Source organism: Diceros bicornis, chromosome 6, assembly GCF_020826845.1.
Source record: "Diceros bicornis minor isolate mBicDic1 chromosome 6, mDicBic1.mat.cur, whole genome shotgun sequence".
Lineage (NCBI taxonomy): Eukaryota > Metazoa > Chordata > Mammalia > Perissodactyla > Rhinocerotidae > Diceros > Diceros bicornis.
In genome coordinates, this window is record NC_080745.1 from 16,713,131 (window position 1) to 16,730,922 (window position 17,792).

Consider the following 17,792-nt stretch of genomic DNA (forward strand, 5'->3'; position numbering starts at 1 on the left):
ACACCCCAGAAACACTGAACTGTTCCAAGTTCCCCAAAAGGCCTGCGGTCTTCTGTGCCCTCTGCCTCCACGCGGGCAAATCCTCGTCCAGCAGGCGGTGACGGGCAGAGAAGTTTTTCTCTTCCTCTGTATCACCGGATCCGATTTCTCAAACGCGGTGGAGCTCTGAGAGGCCACGCCAAGCAAACAGCCGGACAGCAGACAAATAATGAGCAAAAAATAACAATGCTCCGCGCTTATACTGATAACCTCCTCCCCCGCGACGGGCACCCTACTAATTGCAGCGCCCTCGCAGCGGTCTTTGTTGGAAACCCAAGGGTCCTGGTTACCCCAGGGGCCCTGCCTCCGCCCGCACACCTGACCCTCCCAGCCGAGCCGGGGCTGCTGCCTCCGCGCGTCTCCGCGCGCCCTCGTGCCGGCCCGAGGGCGCCCCGCAGGCCCGACGCCCCAAACTCCCCCGCTGCCCTTTGCGCACCGACCCTAACCCGTGTGCCCGGGGCGGGGCGGGGCGGGCTGGACGAGGTGGCGCCATTGGCCGGCGCGAAGCGAGGGGCGGGGAGGGGCGGGGCGGAGAGGGACAGACGGGGCGGCGCCATTGGCTGGCGCGGGCCGAGGGGCGGGGCGGGGCGGACCCCACGCGCTGAACACAGGAGGCGGTGGGCGGTAGGCGCTGCGGCCGCGGTTCTGGTGCCGGCGAGGGCACAGCACCGGCAGAGGCTTCTGGACTGCGCGATGAGTGGACGGTGAGTGATGCACGGGCAGGAGAGTTTGGGGGCGTCCACGGAGCATCGATACCGCCGCCCCCAAGCCGGAGAGCGCCCCTAGCCATGGGCGCTGGAGCGCAGGCACTGGGTGCCCCTTGGCTGCCGCTCGCGGGGTCCCCTCCCCTTGCCAGCCTAGCGCATCCTGGGCCTCGGGCCCAATGGTGGGACGGTGGGCACTGCGCCAGGCACCTCCTCCAAGGGGAGAGCACTTTAGGGGCTAAAATCTGAGCACGACAGGTGAGCGCAGCCGCAGCTACACCTTTGCCCACCTTGTCTCTCATCTTAGCCAATCTACTAGAAGCATTGATCTTAGAGTTGCCAGGTAGAGGCTGGAAGCGCCTCTGGCACAACTCTCAGAGTTCATAAGTGAAAACCAACGCCAAGATATTAGCAGAATGAGGGGCTTGCCTCACAATCGCTATTTATAGAGGATTTGCCTCCCTCCCAGACCTGTGCTAAGGGCTTTAGCGCAATATGCTACCTACTTCTCACAACCCTGATACTTTCATTATCCACATTGTCAAATGAGAAAACTGAGGCTTTAAGAATTATGGAATCGTTGGGTTTACCCAGATGAGTCGGTGGTGGAGTCAGGATTTGAACCCTGGGCTGATTGTACCAGGTCTCATTCATTTCACCGGCTGACTTCAGAGCTCACCCTGCTCTCCCCCACTCTCCTGACTCAGTCCTGCACTTCCCACTCTGGAGAGATGCCTTAGTGTTTTTATTAATCTGGCACAGCCCTGTGGGAGGGAGGGCCTCCTCTCACACCAGGATCAGTGCCAGGCCAGTGCCAGTGATTTCTTAAAACACTGTAATGAGAGCTTTAGTAACCCACTTCACAAACGAATTAAATAAGATCACAGCCAATGAGGGCTGGGATTCTGGAATTTGAACCCAAGCAGGTGACTCCAAAAGCCATGGACTGGCACTGGCAGAAGAGACCCTCGCTGGCTTCTCTGTAGTTTAACTGCCCACGGCACCATCAGGATTGATTGCCAGAAGCCATGATTAAAACAAACAAAAAAACTGTAAGCGAATTCGTAGAACTAACAGGTACATGCAGATCTGCCTGCCTCTTCCTCCCCTGTGTAATTCCTGAGCTGCCACCACCAGGGCTGGAGGTGCTGGGGAGAGGGAGGGAGGAAGGACGGGCTGGGGGAGGGAGAGGAGAGGAAGGGGAAGAAGAGAAGAGGAAGGGGGAGGAATTCATTGAACTTAGATCAAAAACTACTGGCTGGAAGTTGCAGTGGGGTGTGTTTCAGTGCTTTGTCGGTGTCTGTTAGCTCTATTTTCATTAGTTCTTGTCATAATTCTGTGTGTAGTGCTGGTGGTTCAAGACTTGACAGTGAAGTGAGGTTGAGGCCACAGATTCAAGTGTCAGTGTGAAAGCCCGGATGTGGGGTTGTGTTTCCACCACGAGGCTCCAGTGGGTGGCCTGGAGGTTGAGAACAGAGTGAAGGTCCAGGGTTCCCCTGGGTCAGAGTCAGCTGGACAATGACACATAACAAAGAACACGAGCAGAACTTTGACATGTCGCAGTTCAGATCCTGTGAATGCAGAGCCTCAAATGAGGACTATGAGCTCTACCAGAAGGCTCTCTGGACTAGGCCTCTGGGGACCTCGGTCCTGGTTTTGAGAGTAGACTCAGTAACATGTCCTTGCTCACAGTTGCTCCTGCTGGGAGGACTGTCATTCTCTTTCAGTCCCACATTCCCATCTCCGGAGCCCCACTGTCTCTCCGGAGCCCCTCCCTCCCATTATGACCTATAACAGGAGCTTCTGTTTATTATGCGTGAGCGCCTCGTATGAGGCTCATCTTACGTGCCTGCTCATTCACCTTCACAGCAGTCAGTAATTCAATTAATGAGGAACCTGAGGTTCAGAGGGGGAAAGGGACTTGCCTAAGGTCACACACCTAAAGAATCACAGAGCAGGGCTTTGGCCCAGATCCTTGCAAAGGCTGGGTGGTTATCCTGTCACAGAGAATATTTTGGAATTGTTTTAAAGTAAATTAAAATCAAATAGGAAGTAGCTGCACTTTCCAAAGCTTCTGCAGTGTTTTCACTCTTGTTAAAGGGGAACTTGCAGTTACTCAGTCTCCTTTTCTGGCTCTCTGACCTCCTTCCCCAGGATACACTGCCGGGGGAGAGATTTGGAACCCCCTCCCCTTGCCCTGCCTGACCTTGGGGATTGGGGGCGGGAGTGTCCTAGATCCCCATGGCCCCAGAGCTGCGAAGAGCCCTGAAGACACTCTAGACCTGCTGCCAGTCCAATCCTGGCTAAACTGAGGCCCGAGAGATGGCACAACGTGCTGAAGCCATGTGTTAAGTTGATACACCTGCGAAACTCGCAGCCAGGCTTCTCTGTCTACAGTGCTCCTTTGCCTCATTTCTCTTGCTGTGACACCTTTCAGCAGAAGTTCTTAACCTGGGATCTGGGGATCCCCGGGCACGTAGACAGGGCCTTCCTGACCCCCCTGCAGTGGTATGCAAATTCAGTGTCCATATATGCACTCACATATTCTCACGTACACACATGCATTTTCCAGGGAGAGTGTGTTAAGCTTTCAGGAGACTCCAAAGGGCTCCATGACCCACAAGATTCTGAGCCACACCCTGTCTCACAGGAAACCACCCCCAGCAGCTGCATGTGGCACACAGGCCTGGCAGTGGATAGCACAGGTGAGGGGGAGCCATAGAGAATACCCAGGGCAGCCTTGCAGCAGCTGGCCCCGAGCACTCGGAGGGCCTGTCCCCTGGGCTGCACCCCTGGCCCCAGGCAATCAGGATATTGGCCAGTGGTCATTCTGAGAACCTGCTTGGCCCAAAAACCATGGCTGGGAGGATTCCTGTTTCCATAGATCCCCTTTTCCATAGGCAAGAGAAATGCCTGGTTTGGGAAGGAGGGTCCCACAGGGCCAGGGAGTGTGCATGTAAGGGGGAGCAGCAGGACTGGAAATAGCTTTCTGACCCCAGGTTGCTGTGCTTTGAAAGCGAGATCAGAAACCAGAAATATGGCCGCAGGGGGCTGGGTAAGGCACCGCCTCTCGGCTGGCGCTGTCAGGAAGCTGTGAGGAAGGCCCGTCTGCATGGGTGCAAAGGGCCAGGCTCTTCAGAGGAAGGGCAGCGGTGTTGGGGAGGCCTGGGTGCCGGAATGGGCTCAGAGAGACCTGGTGGGAGCCCAGGACCGCGGGGATGGGGAGGATTCAGTAAAGGCGAGCTGGGATCTGTAGAGTTGGCCCAGGGGAAGGCAGTGAGTGGAGGTGGCTGGTAGCTCTGTGGCCGCCTCTCCTGCTCTCCCTCGGCCACCACCATCACCTCCGTCTGGACTGTGCACAGTGTTCTCCCAGGGCTTCCTAGCCATCAGTGTTGGGGCAGGGAAAGGTGTGGCCGAGCCAGAGCAGGGTGATGGTGGCAGAGGGAGGAGGGGTGAGCGCAGCAGGGTGGAAGGGGGCGGGAGCTGCAGCTACTGAGTTGTTGCTGCCATCCACATCCCAGCAGCTGGCTTTCTCAGTAAGAATATGCTGCTGAGGAGCGGCCTGTGTCCAGCCAGACCCCCTCTCAGAGGCAGCTGGTACCAGCAGGCACCACAGCTTCTTCCCTGGCCAAGCTCTTGCCATTTGCTGGCTGACAGGTGCCAGGGTGGCCCGTGTAAAGATTCATTGTGTTCAGCGCCATCCTGCTGTCCCTGGCTGGCATTTGAAAGTTGGAGCATGGGCTGCAGAGCAGGGGACTTAGGCTTCCCAGGAATGCGTTGCAGTGTCACTAGCACCTGCCCTCTCCCTGGGAACCTCCTCCCTCCTTCTGGCCAGAATGGACTGGGCCGAGAGGCTCCCAGCTGTGCCCCACACCCTCTGTCCACCTTTCTTTGGCTTTTTGTGTCACTTTCTTTACATATTTGATTTTAATCATGCCTGAGTAAGAAAATAAGAATCATGATTTTATGAAATGTCGGAACAGAGGTTACCAAGCTCTCAGATTTCACAGACATCCTCAGAACATTTAGTTAGGACCCTGATGTGTTTTCCATTTTGCCAAGTGAGGACGACGACGACCATCTCTTTTTGCTGTCATTTTATGAAAGAGATGGCATTGTAAGACTAAAAAGCAGGCAGCACATAGTCGTGAAATAAAAGACTTTCCACTGCACTCAGTGTGGCTTCGTGAAAACTCCTCCATTAGCTTCCTTTTCTCTCTCTCTCATTGGTCTGTGTGGTACCCTGGGGAGGCACGGCGCTGCGTTCCTCTGTGATGACCAACTCCAGGACCACAAAGGAGGAGGACTGACCAAGCCTGGCAGTTGTCAAGGCTTCACTGTCCTTTGTCCCAAATCAAAGTCCAGGGACAATGGCGAGAGCAGGCTGTGGTGCCCTCAGCAGCCCCTCCGCAGGGCTGGCAGAGCAGCCGCTGAAGTGGAAAGCGAAAACAATCACTGCCTGTTCACTGGGGACAGGTAACCATGGCTGGCACGCCGCCCTGGGGCCTCTCCTCTGGGGACAGGGAGCCCTGCCTGCAGCCAAGGCCTCTGGGTGGGGACAGGGCCCCATCTGGCTGAAGAGGCAAGCATGGAGGCCTGAGCTGTGTGCTCTGGGGGCTGGTGGAGAGGAGCAGGCCAGGACGCAGAAGGCGGGACTCCTTCAGCACTGGGCTGGGCCTGCCCAGCTGCATCTGTCACTCTGTGGTTTCAGACTGTGCCTGGGTGGCAGGCTGGCCCCAGCTCATCCTCTCCTCTCCCCCACTCCTGCTTCAGTCAAAGCAGCCTCGCCTTAATCTGTTTGTGTATTGGGCTTCTGCCTAGGGTTTTATTTAAAGATAAGATTGTGCTTTTTATAACAGGTTGAGAAACACTCCATTAGAGAGTCTCTAAGGCCCGCCTAGTACACAAGGAGAGTGAGTGTTTAAGGAGCAGTTTCAGGAACATGTTCCAAATGGAGAGAAATCTCCATTTGGTTTCTTGGCGGGGAGGGAGGGTGGGGAGCAGGGGCGGGCAGGGGAGTGCTCTCTCTCTCTCTCTCTCTCTCCCTCGAAGCTCTCTCATTCAAGTTATCTCCAGGACGCCTCTTAGGTACACATGCAGCTCACTTTAGAACTCAACAAGACACTGGGAGTATCAAAATGAGGGAAAATCATCTTAACCGTCAGTCTGGTTAAGGAGACCCAAATGCACAGTGTTCACATTTGGAGTGAGATTTTGTGAGTGACCCCAGAGCTCAGGTCTGGAGCTCAGGGAGATGGAGATGTTGCCTAATTAGGGTGGAGGGATGGGACATGTAACAACCGGAGAGACTACGTGACTTGCTTAGGGCCACACAGACAACGGATGTCAGAGGACACAGAAATATGTCGTTCTCTCAAAGGAGAGACTGTTTTTCTGTGGGGCCAAGGTTACTACCCCATAAGGCTCAGACCCTGCCCAGTAAGTTGGAAGAGCCTCCCTCTGCTGAAGTGGACTCTACATTGCTTCGCCCTGCTTTCCTCACTTACCCCCTGCCCTCACCTGGGATGGTGTACCCCATTCTCTGTCTGTGCCAAGCTAAGCTGTTTACCCTAGGAGCTGCCTTTGCCTTCTTCCCTTCACTTTACCATCTGCAATCCAGGACCCTCCTTCCCTTTCCTCCTGATTCCCTCTTCTGAGCAGCCTCGCCCAGCTGATGCCATCTAACTCCAACCAGCTACGCTCACCATGTTGGTGAGGGCAGGTTCTTGTGGGCAAAGCACTCCAGAAGGCCAGTGTAGAGAGGATCTCGTGTGTTACTCAGCCCAGTGCTTTGCAAATAGTATTATCTGGAGCCCCAGGCAGAGCCCTGGATGGGGCTCCCCGCCGCCCACCTCACTGTCAACCAAAGCAGCCCCGCTTAATCTGATTTGCATAAATATTCCACTTGAACTAAGAATTCTACAGTTGAGAAAATTTCTAACTCATTGGAGATGAATATTCTTGTTGTACAGATGGGAAAATTAAGGCTCAGAGGAAAAGGCAAGCGACTAAAGCCACATGGGTCTGCAGCAGCCCCGACCTCTTTAGGAAACATCTTCTATTAATAACTAATCCCTGCTTGACTTGTGGAGAATTCCACTTAGAAGTGTTTCTATTACACAGAGCAAAATGGGCATATTCCCTGCATACTGTAGGAGGATGAAAGTATTGTAGACTGAGTCCTGATGTGACTCGGAAATCACAAACTGGAGCCCCACTAAGGGCATCTGTCTTGCAAGTACATTTTGTCTGGCTACATTTTATTTTTAACTATATACATTCATTTTAATTGAATTATTTACTGCATTTGTCAGGATAGTCTAGGTTATGCTGCAGTAATAAATCTCTGAAACACCAGAGGCTTATCACAGCAGAGGTTTATTTCTCTTTCTCACCCATATCCGTTGTGGGTTGGCAGAGGGCTCTGGTCCACAGAGGCACTCGAGGACCAAGGCTGGCCATAGAGAAGCTGCACCAATTGGAACATGTGGCTTTCTGGGTCACCACAGCAGAGGACAGGAATGCTGCAGGGTCATGCACTGGCTCAGTGCACTGGCCGGAGAGTGGCACACAACAGTTCTGTTTGCAGAGTTAGTCATGTGGCCCCACAGCTGCAGGGGGCTGGAATGTGAGCGATCACATGGTCATTCCAGGGGCGGTAAATATCTCTGCCACATCACCCTGCTTTAAACAGTGAAATATAGTGCAAAAAATCTAGATCTCTAGTTTCTCATGAACCACCAGAGAAGCTGCCCCTCTAGAGGAGGAATGTGTCCCCCAATTCCCAATGGACTCCACTGACCAGTGTCCCTCAACCGAGTCATCTCTCTGGCCCCTGGAGACTTGTATATGATTTGTTCCAGCTGTATATGCACAACTCTGGGAAAGTTGACTTTGGGAGACCCTGAGAAGTTTCCTGTATACTTATAATACTGTCATAATGCTCTTGTAATGCTTGGTGCTGGAAACAAGAGGCAGAAAGGCAACATCCCTGCCCCATCACACTCCTTTTCCCCTGGGGGAATCAAACCAAGAGGCAGGCCTGCTCTGCCCAGCACAGTGAGGAGCCGGGGGCAGGTGCTGGGCAGAGAGGAGTTGCTGCTGACACTGGAGGAGGGGCTACGCTGCTAGGGTTTCCTGGTGGGGCCAACGTGAGAGTGTAGGCCGAGGAGGAGGTTGTGTTCTGAGCAGAGAACAGCGCCATCAAAGCTCAAAGTGAGGAAAAAGCACAGGGCCCTTTAGGGGAGCTCTGAGCGGCTCAGGAAGGCTGGCGCTGAGAGGAGGAAGTGAGGAGTAGCGGAAGAGAAGTTGGGTATAGAGGAAGGCGAGAGAAAAACCACCTCCTGTTATTTCTGGGTAAATCCAGCTCTTCCTATAACGCACTTGCTTAAAGCAAGACATAGTTGGGCCACAGACCCACAGAGACCCACACGCACAGCCTTACCCTGGGCTGAAGCCAGTTTCCACATCAGGAGTGTTTGAGGCACTACCCAGAGGGAGCCTGGCAGGTCGCTTTTTCCACAAGAGAGCTGAATTTCTGAGGAACTGAAACCCTATTTTGAGACAAGCAGAGCAGAATGCACCCGGAGGTCCCCAGCTCCAGCCCCCATGGTGCTTTGCCCTGTGCCCTGTGGACGAGGGTCTTGCTGCTGGCCACAGCTGCCCCACAAGGTGGCCTGCCCTCTCTCCAGGCCATGGCTTGCTTTACTCTAGACCAAGGCAGAGGGGAGGTGTTTACAGGATGGTTCTGAGGTCACTGGGAAGCCCACCTCCCTCAAATCATCCTCTTCTCCATGTTTCCCCTGCCTCCGGAATCAAATGCTCATCCAGGACTGACGCTAACACAGAAGGCAGGCTTGTCTTGTCTGTGCGTGGTATCAAACAGGAAGGAGAGAGCATGCTGGACTAGTCAGAGTCAGTGCCACGGGGACGCAGTGCTCCATCCGCTCCGAGGACATTAATACTACAGCAGTTGGACCTGACCTTGAGCCCCACAGTGACACTTGCACGCACACAGGCTGGGAAGATGTGACTGAGCCAGCTTTGTGTGAACAGGTGTTGGGGTTTTGTGAAGGAGCCGACCTCTGTGGTGTGAAGGGCAGGCTGTGTGCCCTGTCTGTGCCACCTCCCGGTGTAACATAACCCCTCAGATTCCTAGCTGCAACTTGCGAGAAGGGAGGTAGAGGCAGGGTCAAGACGAGTGTGTGTGTGTGAAGCTGCGGCTCACTGCCCGACACATGGGGGAATTTGATAAGAGAAAGTCCTCGGCCAGGATAATGTGGAGAGAGAGAAGTAGGAATCTGTGCAGAGGATGCCAACAAGACAGAGAAAGTTCTGGTGGATTTATCCTCTGTGAAAGAAACTCCGGGGGGGTTTGAGAAGCTCCACAAACCTCTCCAGGTTGTGAATGGGAAGAGATGTAAACAGATGGCTGAATCCGCCAACACTCCTGGAGGGTAGAGATGGTCCCATTGTATAGATTAGAAAAGGAAGGCTCCGGGGGTTTAAGTCCCTGTCCAAGATCAATATAGAGAAGGGGTTAACAGACCAGAATCTGAGGTCTAAATGCCTGTGTTCAGTGACTTTACCACTTATTCGCTGGGAATCTTGGGCCAAGTCCTTAACTTCTGTCCCTGTTTTTTCATTCATAAAACGGGAATAGAATGGTACTTCTCTCATAATGTTGTTGAGAGTAAATATGATAATTCATAGAAAATGCTCAACACAGTGTCCAGCATGTAGTGAGCACCGTACCGAGGAACCCATCACTAGAGAGCTGGCCCAGGTGTGCTGACTCCAAAGGCAGCGATGGGGCCACCACTGGGCTCGGTGGGAATGGAGGAGAAAGGCCCGGGGTGATTTGGAGGAGCAATTGAGGCAGAAACCGTCATCCAGGGTGTCCTGGCCCATGGAAGGGAGCAAGTGGTCTGAAACATTTCGGAGACTGATCCGGATTCCTGGGGATTATGGAGAGTTTGGGGGCAGGGGGCTGATAGGGCCTGGCTCAGCAGTTCTGACCTTGCCCTGCCAGGGGAGCTTGGCTGACATGTGTGAGTGTCGAGCCCCTTAAGTCCTCTGGGCCTAACCCTTCAGCCTCAGAGGGCCCTGTGCTGAGGAGTGGGGCGGGGGCAGTGGGAGGGTGGAGAGGCGGGGGTGAGACCATGGCCCTGGCTTCTGCACCAGGACTCTGGGTGCTGCATTGGCCGGTGCTCCTCCAGACTCCCCTGTCTGTGCATCCTTCCTTGTCTTCCAGCGGCTAACTTCGAGTCTGCAGACAAGAGGAGAAGATGAAGGAAGATTGTCCACCCAGTTCTCATGTGCCCATCAGCGACAGCAAGTCCATTCTGAAGTAAGCCTTCGTGTGCAGGGAGGGACCTTCATACCTGCCCTCTTGTGGTGGCCACTCCCCGGCCTTAGGCAGCCTTTGGGTGGAGGGATTCTGGGCACTTTTCATAGATAGGACAGTGTGCCTGCCCCAGGGACAGGGAGGGGGCACTTCTTTTTGAAGGCTGTCTCTTTGGAGATCCAAGATCTCTTTGGGGTGTGGGTTTGACCCCCGCCTCCTCAGGCCTACCAAAGCAGGAGAGTGTGACAATGCCCTCTGGGACTCTGCAGAGATGGCATTTAATTTATTTAAAAGCTACAGCAATCCACGCTCTTGTTATATTAAAGTTTAGGAAAAAAACCCTTAAAACTGGTTTTGAGTGTATTTTATTGACAATCATTTTTGATTTTGCTTATTTTTTAATTTTCTGTCTTATCATAAAAAATATTTGGGATACTTTTTGAAATTTGTTTCTGAACTAAAGCACTAAAGAAAAATATAGTTTTTATTTTATCTTGCTTTTTGAGTCCTAATATTTTCTAAATTTGGGCAGCTCCTATCTGCCACCCGGAAGAGAAGTCAGCCTCCTGAAATGGACTAGTATTTGCTGAGGACCTGCCCCCTGGGGTTCTCCTACTAGAGACCCTGAGAAAACAGACAGCATTCCCTCTTATCATTTCACAAACTGCCCACACCATCATTTTCCTTATTTAAATTTCATAAGAAGAAGAATGTAACAATATTTTAAAAAGTCATAATAATAAGCATAACATGATTAATTTCATGTACCTGTCGCCTGATAATTTCCTGGTCAGCATTAACACACTTGTAAGCACAGTGAATGTGCGACATTGAATCCTCCATTGTTGAGGCCATGAAGTTATAAATGGCTTCACCCGTCGGTGACCATCATCCCCACGTCACGCACAGGTGACACCAGAGCACCAGAGGGGTTTTGCTCTTCCAGAGTTTGGGTCACTCGAGTGTGGGAGAAGGCGCTGCCTGAAGAGGTTCTAGAGCAGCGCTGTCCAGTAGGGGAGCCACCAGCCATGTGTGGCTGCTGAGCCCATGACCAGTGGCTGGAAAGGTGTGGTTAATATCAAAGAGGCTGCAGGGAGCAACTGCTGCTTACAAAACAAAATAATGAACAAGACCTCGATAATTTTTATATTGGTTACATGTTGACATAATATTTTAGATATATTGGGTTCAATAAAATGTGCTATTAAAACTAAATTCAGCTATTTCGTTTCATTTGTAATGTAGCTATTAGAAGATTTAAAATTACATGTGTGGCTTGCATTTCACGTCTATCGGACTGCACTGCCCTGCGGAGCCCATCTTGGGTGCAGGGAGCTGTTCTCGTCTTCTCTCTGCCACACACCAACCAAGCCACAAGTGTGGCTCTCCCTTTATTCTGGCGACAAAGCCTTTGGGCGGTGGCCTCCTGAGGGCCTTCAGGATCTTATCCTCATGGCTGTCACCTTCGTCCCTTAGTCATACCTCTAGAAAGTCAGGATGGGGAAGAGGCAGACACCTCTCATCATATCCCCACAGCAGCCACACCAGGCCCTTGTGGGAAACTATATGGGGAAAAAGCAAGAGTCTTTAAAAAGCCAGTAATCCAAGCCCAGAGGATTTATTCTGAGGAAGTGACTCAGAAGTAAAGTACAGGGAGATTGTCAGGCACTCTTATCTGTAATAGTGAAAGTGTGCAAACACTGTAGATGTGCAATGATGTGGCCCATCTCTGAGTTTCACTTCCTTCCCAGCCCCACCCCTACGCCTCCCAGGAGGACTGATATGTGAAATCCTCTAGAAGACTAAAGGGCATGTGTCTGATGACAGTCTAGTCTCTTGACTGACTATGTGTGGCTGGCAAGAGGTGAACTATTATGCCCATTTTACAAGTGAGGAGACTGAGGCCAGTGAAGCCAAACACCTTGTCCAAGGACAGGCCATACTCCAAGAGTATGTGTGTGTTTTTATCTTTTCAGGTCGGAGCTCTTAAGTCTGCTGAAAACGTACAACTGCTACCATGAGGGCAGAAGCTTTCAGCTGAGACACCGAGAGGTAAGGGCTGTATCTTTTCTTTATTCATAGGGTCCCCATTTATCCTGGTTTGCTGAGGACAGCCCTGGTTTACACCTATTCTTCTAGGGTCATTATTAAGACCATCCTTTTCACTCTCAGAAGTGTCCCAGTTTGGATAATGAATTATAAGGTCACCCATCCTCTGAGTTGGGGACCAGGTTCCCAGCTGCCATGATCTCTCCTTTGAGGTCCTGAGAGGGGTGGTGAGGGTTGGAGCATCCCTGTGCAAGTCCAGAGCAGGTGGAAATTACCTGTGGGCCTTATCCTCCCACCTGGGACTTTTGCCTAGGTGAACCACCAGGACATTGGAGTTGGAAATCTTTGCAACCGCACAGCCCAGTCCTTCCTCTGCCCAACACACAGCACAAATAAGGAACTCATTGCAGGGCCCTGGCTTCCCAATTTCACAGGGCAGTTGAAGAGTGAAAGCAGCCTCTGTGCTTGTCAATCAGAACGAACATCAGAGGAAAGCCTTGAACTGGAGGAGAGCTCCCCACAAGATGCTCACAGGGCCAGGCAGGTTGGAGCACGAGGGGCAGGGCAGGCGTGGGGAGTGGAGGACACAGGAGAGCATGTCCCATCTGCAGGCCGCTGCTGCCTTCGGGTCAAACCCATCGCTGCTGTGCAGGAATGTGGGCTAAGTACAGTCAGACCCTTTCTGATTTTTCAAAAGAAGTTAGATATCTGGAATTTCAAGTGGAATTTCCCAATCCTCAGACCATATATGAGCTAAACAAAACATGTCTGTAGGCCAGACAGACTCCAGGGAGTGGCCAGCAGAGCCCAGGCTCAGGGAGCTGCTCACTGTGCAGATCAAGCAGAGGCCTGGTCTTGCTGCCTCTGAACCTCCAGACCCTCCAAACCTTTCACATGGGAAACACGTGTCAGGACAGTGGGCCCCCATCTTGGTCTAATTCAATTTATTTGTAAAGCCTAATGGGGAGTCTTATCATGGTAAGATTTTATCTGGGAGGTTTCTGAGGTTGAGACGGGGTTGGCCCCTGAACTTTCTCTGGCCCGTCAGTGGCTGACCAGGGCCAGCAGCCTCCGAGCGCCCCTCCTGTTGCTGAGCACAGGAAAGGGCAGTTCAAGCCCCGGTCAACCCACAGAGACCTTGTCCAGGTGGAGGCCATTCTGCTCACTAATTCTGGCTTCCATTAGTTATTCAAACAGCCATGCATCCTTCTGCAGTTACCATACCAGAGGGTGAGCTCTGATGTCTGGGCAGCTCTGGGCAGCTAGGGATCACCAGTCAGTGGCAGGAAGGAGGGCCAACTGGAACCCATTCGCCAGACCACCTCGGTCAGCCGCCTGAGGTGTCCAGTCAGCCAGGCTAGGCCAGTGTCTCCGTTCAGGAGCCTGAATGGGAGGGAAGCTGCTAGCTCCTGGTCCTGGTGGTGATGGGCTTCTTGTGACAACCTGAATGGCACAAACCTCATGGTCCACCTCCCCTTGACCTGCCACCCCACAAGGGGCTTTGGGGGCAGCCCTGACAACTTGTTGCCCACCCCCTCCATGCTGCCCCGTGCTTCTTTGCTCACGCTCTCCCCCTGCAGAGTGGTCTCTCAGACATCTGTCTCACCAGCCTGCTCTGGGCCAGGCCTTACTGCTCTTGCAGGTTCTGATCCCACTGCCCTGCTTTCTCTTCCTTTACTGTCTCTTTTCTTTTCTTTTTTTTTTTTAATTTTATTTATTTATTTTTTCCCCCCAAAGCCCCAGTAGATAGTTGTATGTCATAGCTGCAGATCCTTCTAGTTGCTGTATGTGGGACGCGGCCTCAGCATGGTGGGAGAAGCAGTGCATCTGTGCGCACCCGGGATCTGAACCCGGGCTGCCAGCAGCGGAGCGCACACACTTAACCGCTAAGCCACAGGGCCGGCCCCTCTTTTCTTATTTGAGTGGTAAACCCCTAGCACTAGGCCCAGGTGCCCACCTGCTTCCGCATCCTGAGGGCCAGGCACAGTGCGGTACCTGTGCACAGGTATTGGATGACTAGCCAGCAGGCGCAAGCGTGGGGCAAATTGGGATAAGTCCTGAGCTCCAGTATGCTGGGCAGTTTTGATCTGTGCTGCTCAGTGAGGAGTTGGGCTCCCTTCAGTTCTTGTGCTGGAGGCATGGTGTGGGTCTTCTGCTGGGTCCCTTTCCCCAGGCCTGGGCCGTTCAGGGATTGATCTAAGACCCTGGTGGCCCTCAACCTGTGGTCCCCACACCAGCAGCTTCAGCATCACCTGGGAACTGGTTAGAAATGCAAATTCCTATCACCCTCCTTCCCCCAGGCCTGCTGAATCAGAAACTCTTCACTCTCCCATCTGTGTTTTAACAAGCCCTCCAGGGGTTTCTGAGGGAAGGCAGTTTGAGAACCACTAGTCTAAGAGCTTGGTCTTGGCGCTTGGAATTCCCCAAGACCATCCCTCTGTAGGAACAGCTGTGTGGGGAGCAGGACTGGGAAGCCCCAAACTTGTGCCCTGTATTTATGTGTGAAGGGACAGTCCACCTGGAGAAGTGAGGACCTGGAACGGGGAAGAGGTGTTTTTGACAGCCCCCTGCAGTAGGAAGTTAATGTCCCACAGATGGGGATTTTCATGTTGCTAACCCTAAAGAAGGTTAGCATGGTCTGACTTGATCTCCTTGGAGCCAGAAAGTACCATTGAGGAACCTTCTGCAGCCTTAACAGCCAAACGGTGCCAGGCTGAGGGAGTGTGCGTCTTCGGGAGGTAACTACCACCATAAAGACAGGCTGCAGACCTGGGAGGCACAGAGTTCTGTTGCTGAAATGTGTGACTGGTTCCTGGGGCACCATGTCCTTCAGTGACCCACCCACCGCCCAGCATCCAGGCCTCTACACTTTCTCAGATTGCAGACCTGGGACCTCTTGGGCCTTGGGGAACTCGCAGTTCAAGGCACTTGCTGCAGGGCCGCCCCAGGCAGGCTTCTCCTCAGGTGCTGCAGGCAGACAGAGGAACCTACAATTCCCCAGCCACCTCCAACGCACCAGGCACTTTGCCTCTATTTTATTTGTTGTAATGCAAGAGCTTTGCAACATAGGAGTAACCGTTTTCCAGTCAAAGAGATCGAGGCTCTCAGAGTTTAAGTCTCTCGTCTGAGATGGCACTGCAGTAAGTGAAAGATGCTGGGTGACTCCAGGGCCTGAGCACAGAAGTTTATAATACAGCAGTATCATTTCCAACATTCAGCTTTGGAGGTCTTTGGAGGTTTTGATGGAATATCACTCAACAGGCCTCAGGGACTCAGGATGCTGTTTGTCACCCTCAATCCCCAAGCTAACCTTCCTTCTGGCTGCCGAGGGGCTCAGCGCTGGGTATGCCCTCTCAGAGCCATGCGGGGCCCTGGAAGAGAACCCCCCACCCCGTTGTCACTGGGCCTCCCCCAGAGCAACTGTAGCCAGAGCGCTAGAGTTTGGGGGCGGTCTCCACTGTCTTCTCCTCCACCGTCTTGTCTGGGGTCCATAGAACTTGGAGAGATGGAGTATGTCAGTGGGCAGGGGGCACGCCCTGGAGCAGCCTTGCCCCAGCTTCCTAAGGGCTAGAGGCGATGGATTTCCCGCTCAGGAGGCCAAGGCACTAGCTTCCTTCATTGTAAATCTTGCCTTTGGGATAATTTTGCCTGTGTTACAATGAAAAGCATGAGTATCAGAGCAATCTGTGCCTTTTGAAGATAGCAAAGCATTTTAACCAGGCTGGTTGGCATCTCAAGAGAAAAACGGACCTGGAAATACCAGTGGGTAAGTATATCACTGTTGACGAATTGTGTGAGCAAGAGGCAGTAGGAGCCCCATGAGCTGGTGCGTTCATGTGTGGCCCCAGCCTCCCACCTGCCTCTCGCTCAGCTCTCAGTGGGCTGCAGGCTCCCTCTGGCGGCAGGAGCACATACCACACCCAGTCCCCATCCTTAGCCCCAGGCCAGCTGTGCAGTGCAAGAAAGGGAAGGAGCTCTGTGTCTCCCAGGGCATGGAAAGTCAGGATCCCCTTCCCTCTTATAATAATCCCTCTTCTCCTGAGGCTTGAAGGCAGGAATGATGGGCAGTTGACATGCTGCCGGCCCCTGGGTGAGTGCTTGGCCCCTAGACATGTTCCCTGGGAGCCCCAAAGTGCTTCCCAACCTGCCCCTCTGGGTGAGGCATTGTGTCCCTTCCCTACTTCAGTAGTGGGTGTGAGGAGATGAGACTGCTCTATCGGGCCCCCCGCCAGTGGGGACTTTTTGCTAGGCTGTTGTGTCCTGCAGGAGCTTAGGATGCTGCCAGAAGCCCCTTCTTCCCACAATCCTGTATTCAAATTTTTGGGGGGAGGGGGCACCTTGTGAAGGTGCCATTAACTTTTTCAAATTGGGAGATATTAGCAGAGGATCCCAGAGCCAAGGGGTCACCCCGACCCATCTGACCTCCCCAGATACAGCACCGTGGTTTCTGAGCTTGGGGGGAATTGGCCAAGGTCATCCTAGCTGCCTCCCTCTGACCCAGTTTCACACTGCGTCACAGAAGGGGCTGCAGTGAGGCTGGGCCCAGAAAGCCCGGCCCGTCCAGTCACCAGCCAGACACCACTCAGGCACCACTCGGTAGGTCAGGCCTCACCAGCTCCTCCTAAGGACGTTCTGGCTCAAGGCTGCCCCGACGTATTTGCTGGACAAGGCCAGGGCTTGAGCTGACCAGAGACTCAGCTGGTTGTGACAGATGCAAACGTTTGTAAATGGTGCTTATAACTCCACCTCCAAGTTCATTTGTCCCATTTCCCCAACCCCTGTATGGTATGGTATGGTATGAAGGACACGTGTTGGTGTCCCCATGTTACAGATAAGGAAACTAAGTTGCTTGTCTGAAACTTTTTCTTTTAAATGTATGATTTACATTCTGCCTCCCCACAAAACACACATGAAAGAGGACAGATAAACGTTATAAAGTCCAAAGAAATTTAAAAATAGCCAAAAAAGAAAGAAAAAGTAGTTTGATCATCCGCACAGGAAGGAGGTGGAGGACACTGAAGTAGGCGGTGAGCTCTGCTGCGTCCCCAGCTCTGTCCTCCTCCTCTCCTCTCTGTCCCTTCTGCCCTGGCCAGCTCCATCCTGGCCCAAGGGAACAGGGCGACAGGTCCTCAGGCCTGATTCTTTTGAGTTGCCGCACCTGCTTCTCTGAGAAAGGAAATCCTCCCTCTCCGCTATTCCTTACCCTCACCTCCTTGCTTGCCAGATGCCTCCAGGAACTGGGGTTTGCCAGGCTGTGGGGGACCCAGGGCTGCCCAGGCTGGCCTGGGCCTTAGGACATATGGAATGAGGCCCTGGCCCCTGGACTTGCCTGAGAGCAGGGTACCTGGACAGCACCCTACACGTTGCCCCACAGCAGGGAGGCCCCTGGGTGGAGGGGCATAGGGCTGAGGCTGGGTAGGGAATGGGGCCACCTGGTCCAGGTGTTTGGCACCCTGCAGGCTGAGCTGTCTTGGCCCTCAGCATGGGGAGAACTCTCCTGATGACACAACAGAACCTGTGGGCTGGAGCCACTGAGGTACCCCCGGGTGCCCCAGAACAGGTCCTTTGAAACACAGCAGACCCCACGTTTTCTCTTGGGCCTCATGGAACACGGGCTCTGAGGGTGGGAGCCGAGAGGCTGACTTGGGAGTGCC

The 17,792-nt window shown here is 53.3% G+C and overlaps 1 protein-coding gene across 2 annotated transcripts in view; it reads left to right on the forward strand.

Moving 5' to 3' along the window:
• Nucleotides 1–663: 663 nt before the first annotated feature.
• The window catches only part of RASSF4 (Ras association domain family member 4), a 35,025-nt gene continuing 17,896 nt past the window's right edge, over nucleotides 664–17,792 (forward strand). For both annotated transcript variants that reach the window (XM_058542939.1, XM_058542940.1), the window contains exons 1-3: nucleotides 664–743; nucleotides 9,997–10,092; nucleotides 12,066–12,141. In XM_058542939.1, the coding sequence (XP_058398922.1) occupies nucleotides 10,031–10,092; nucleotides 12,066–12,141 (138 nt within the window). In that variant the 5' untranslated portion in view covers nucleotides 664–743; nucleotides 9,997–10,030. The remainder of the gene's footprint in view (nucleotides 744–9,996; nucleotides 10,093–12,065; nucleotides 12,142–17,792) is intronic.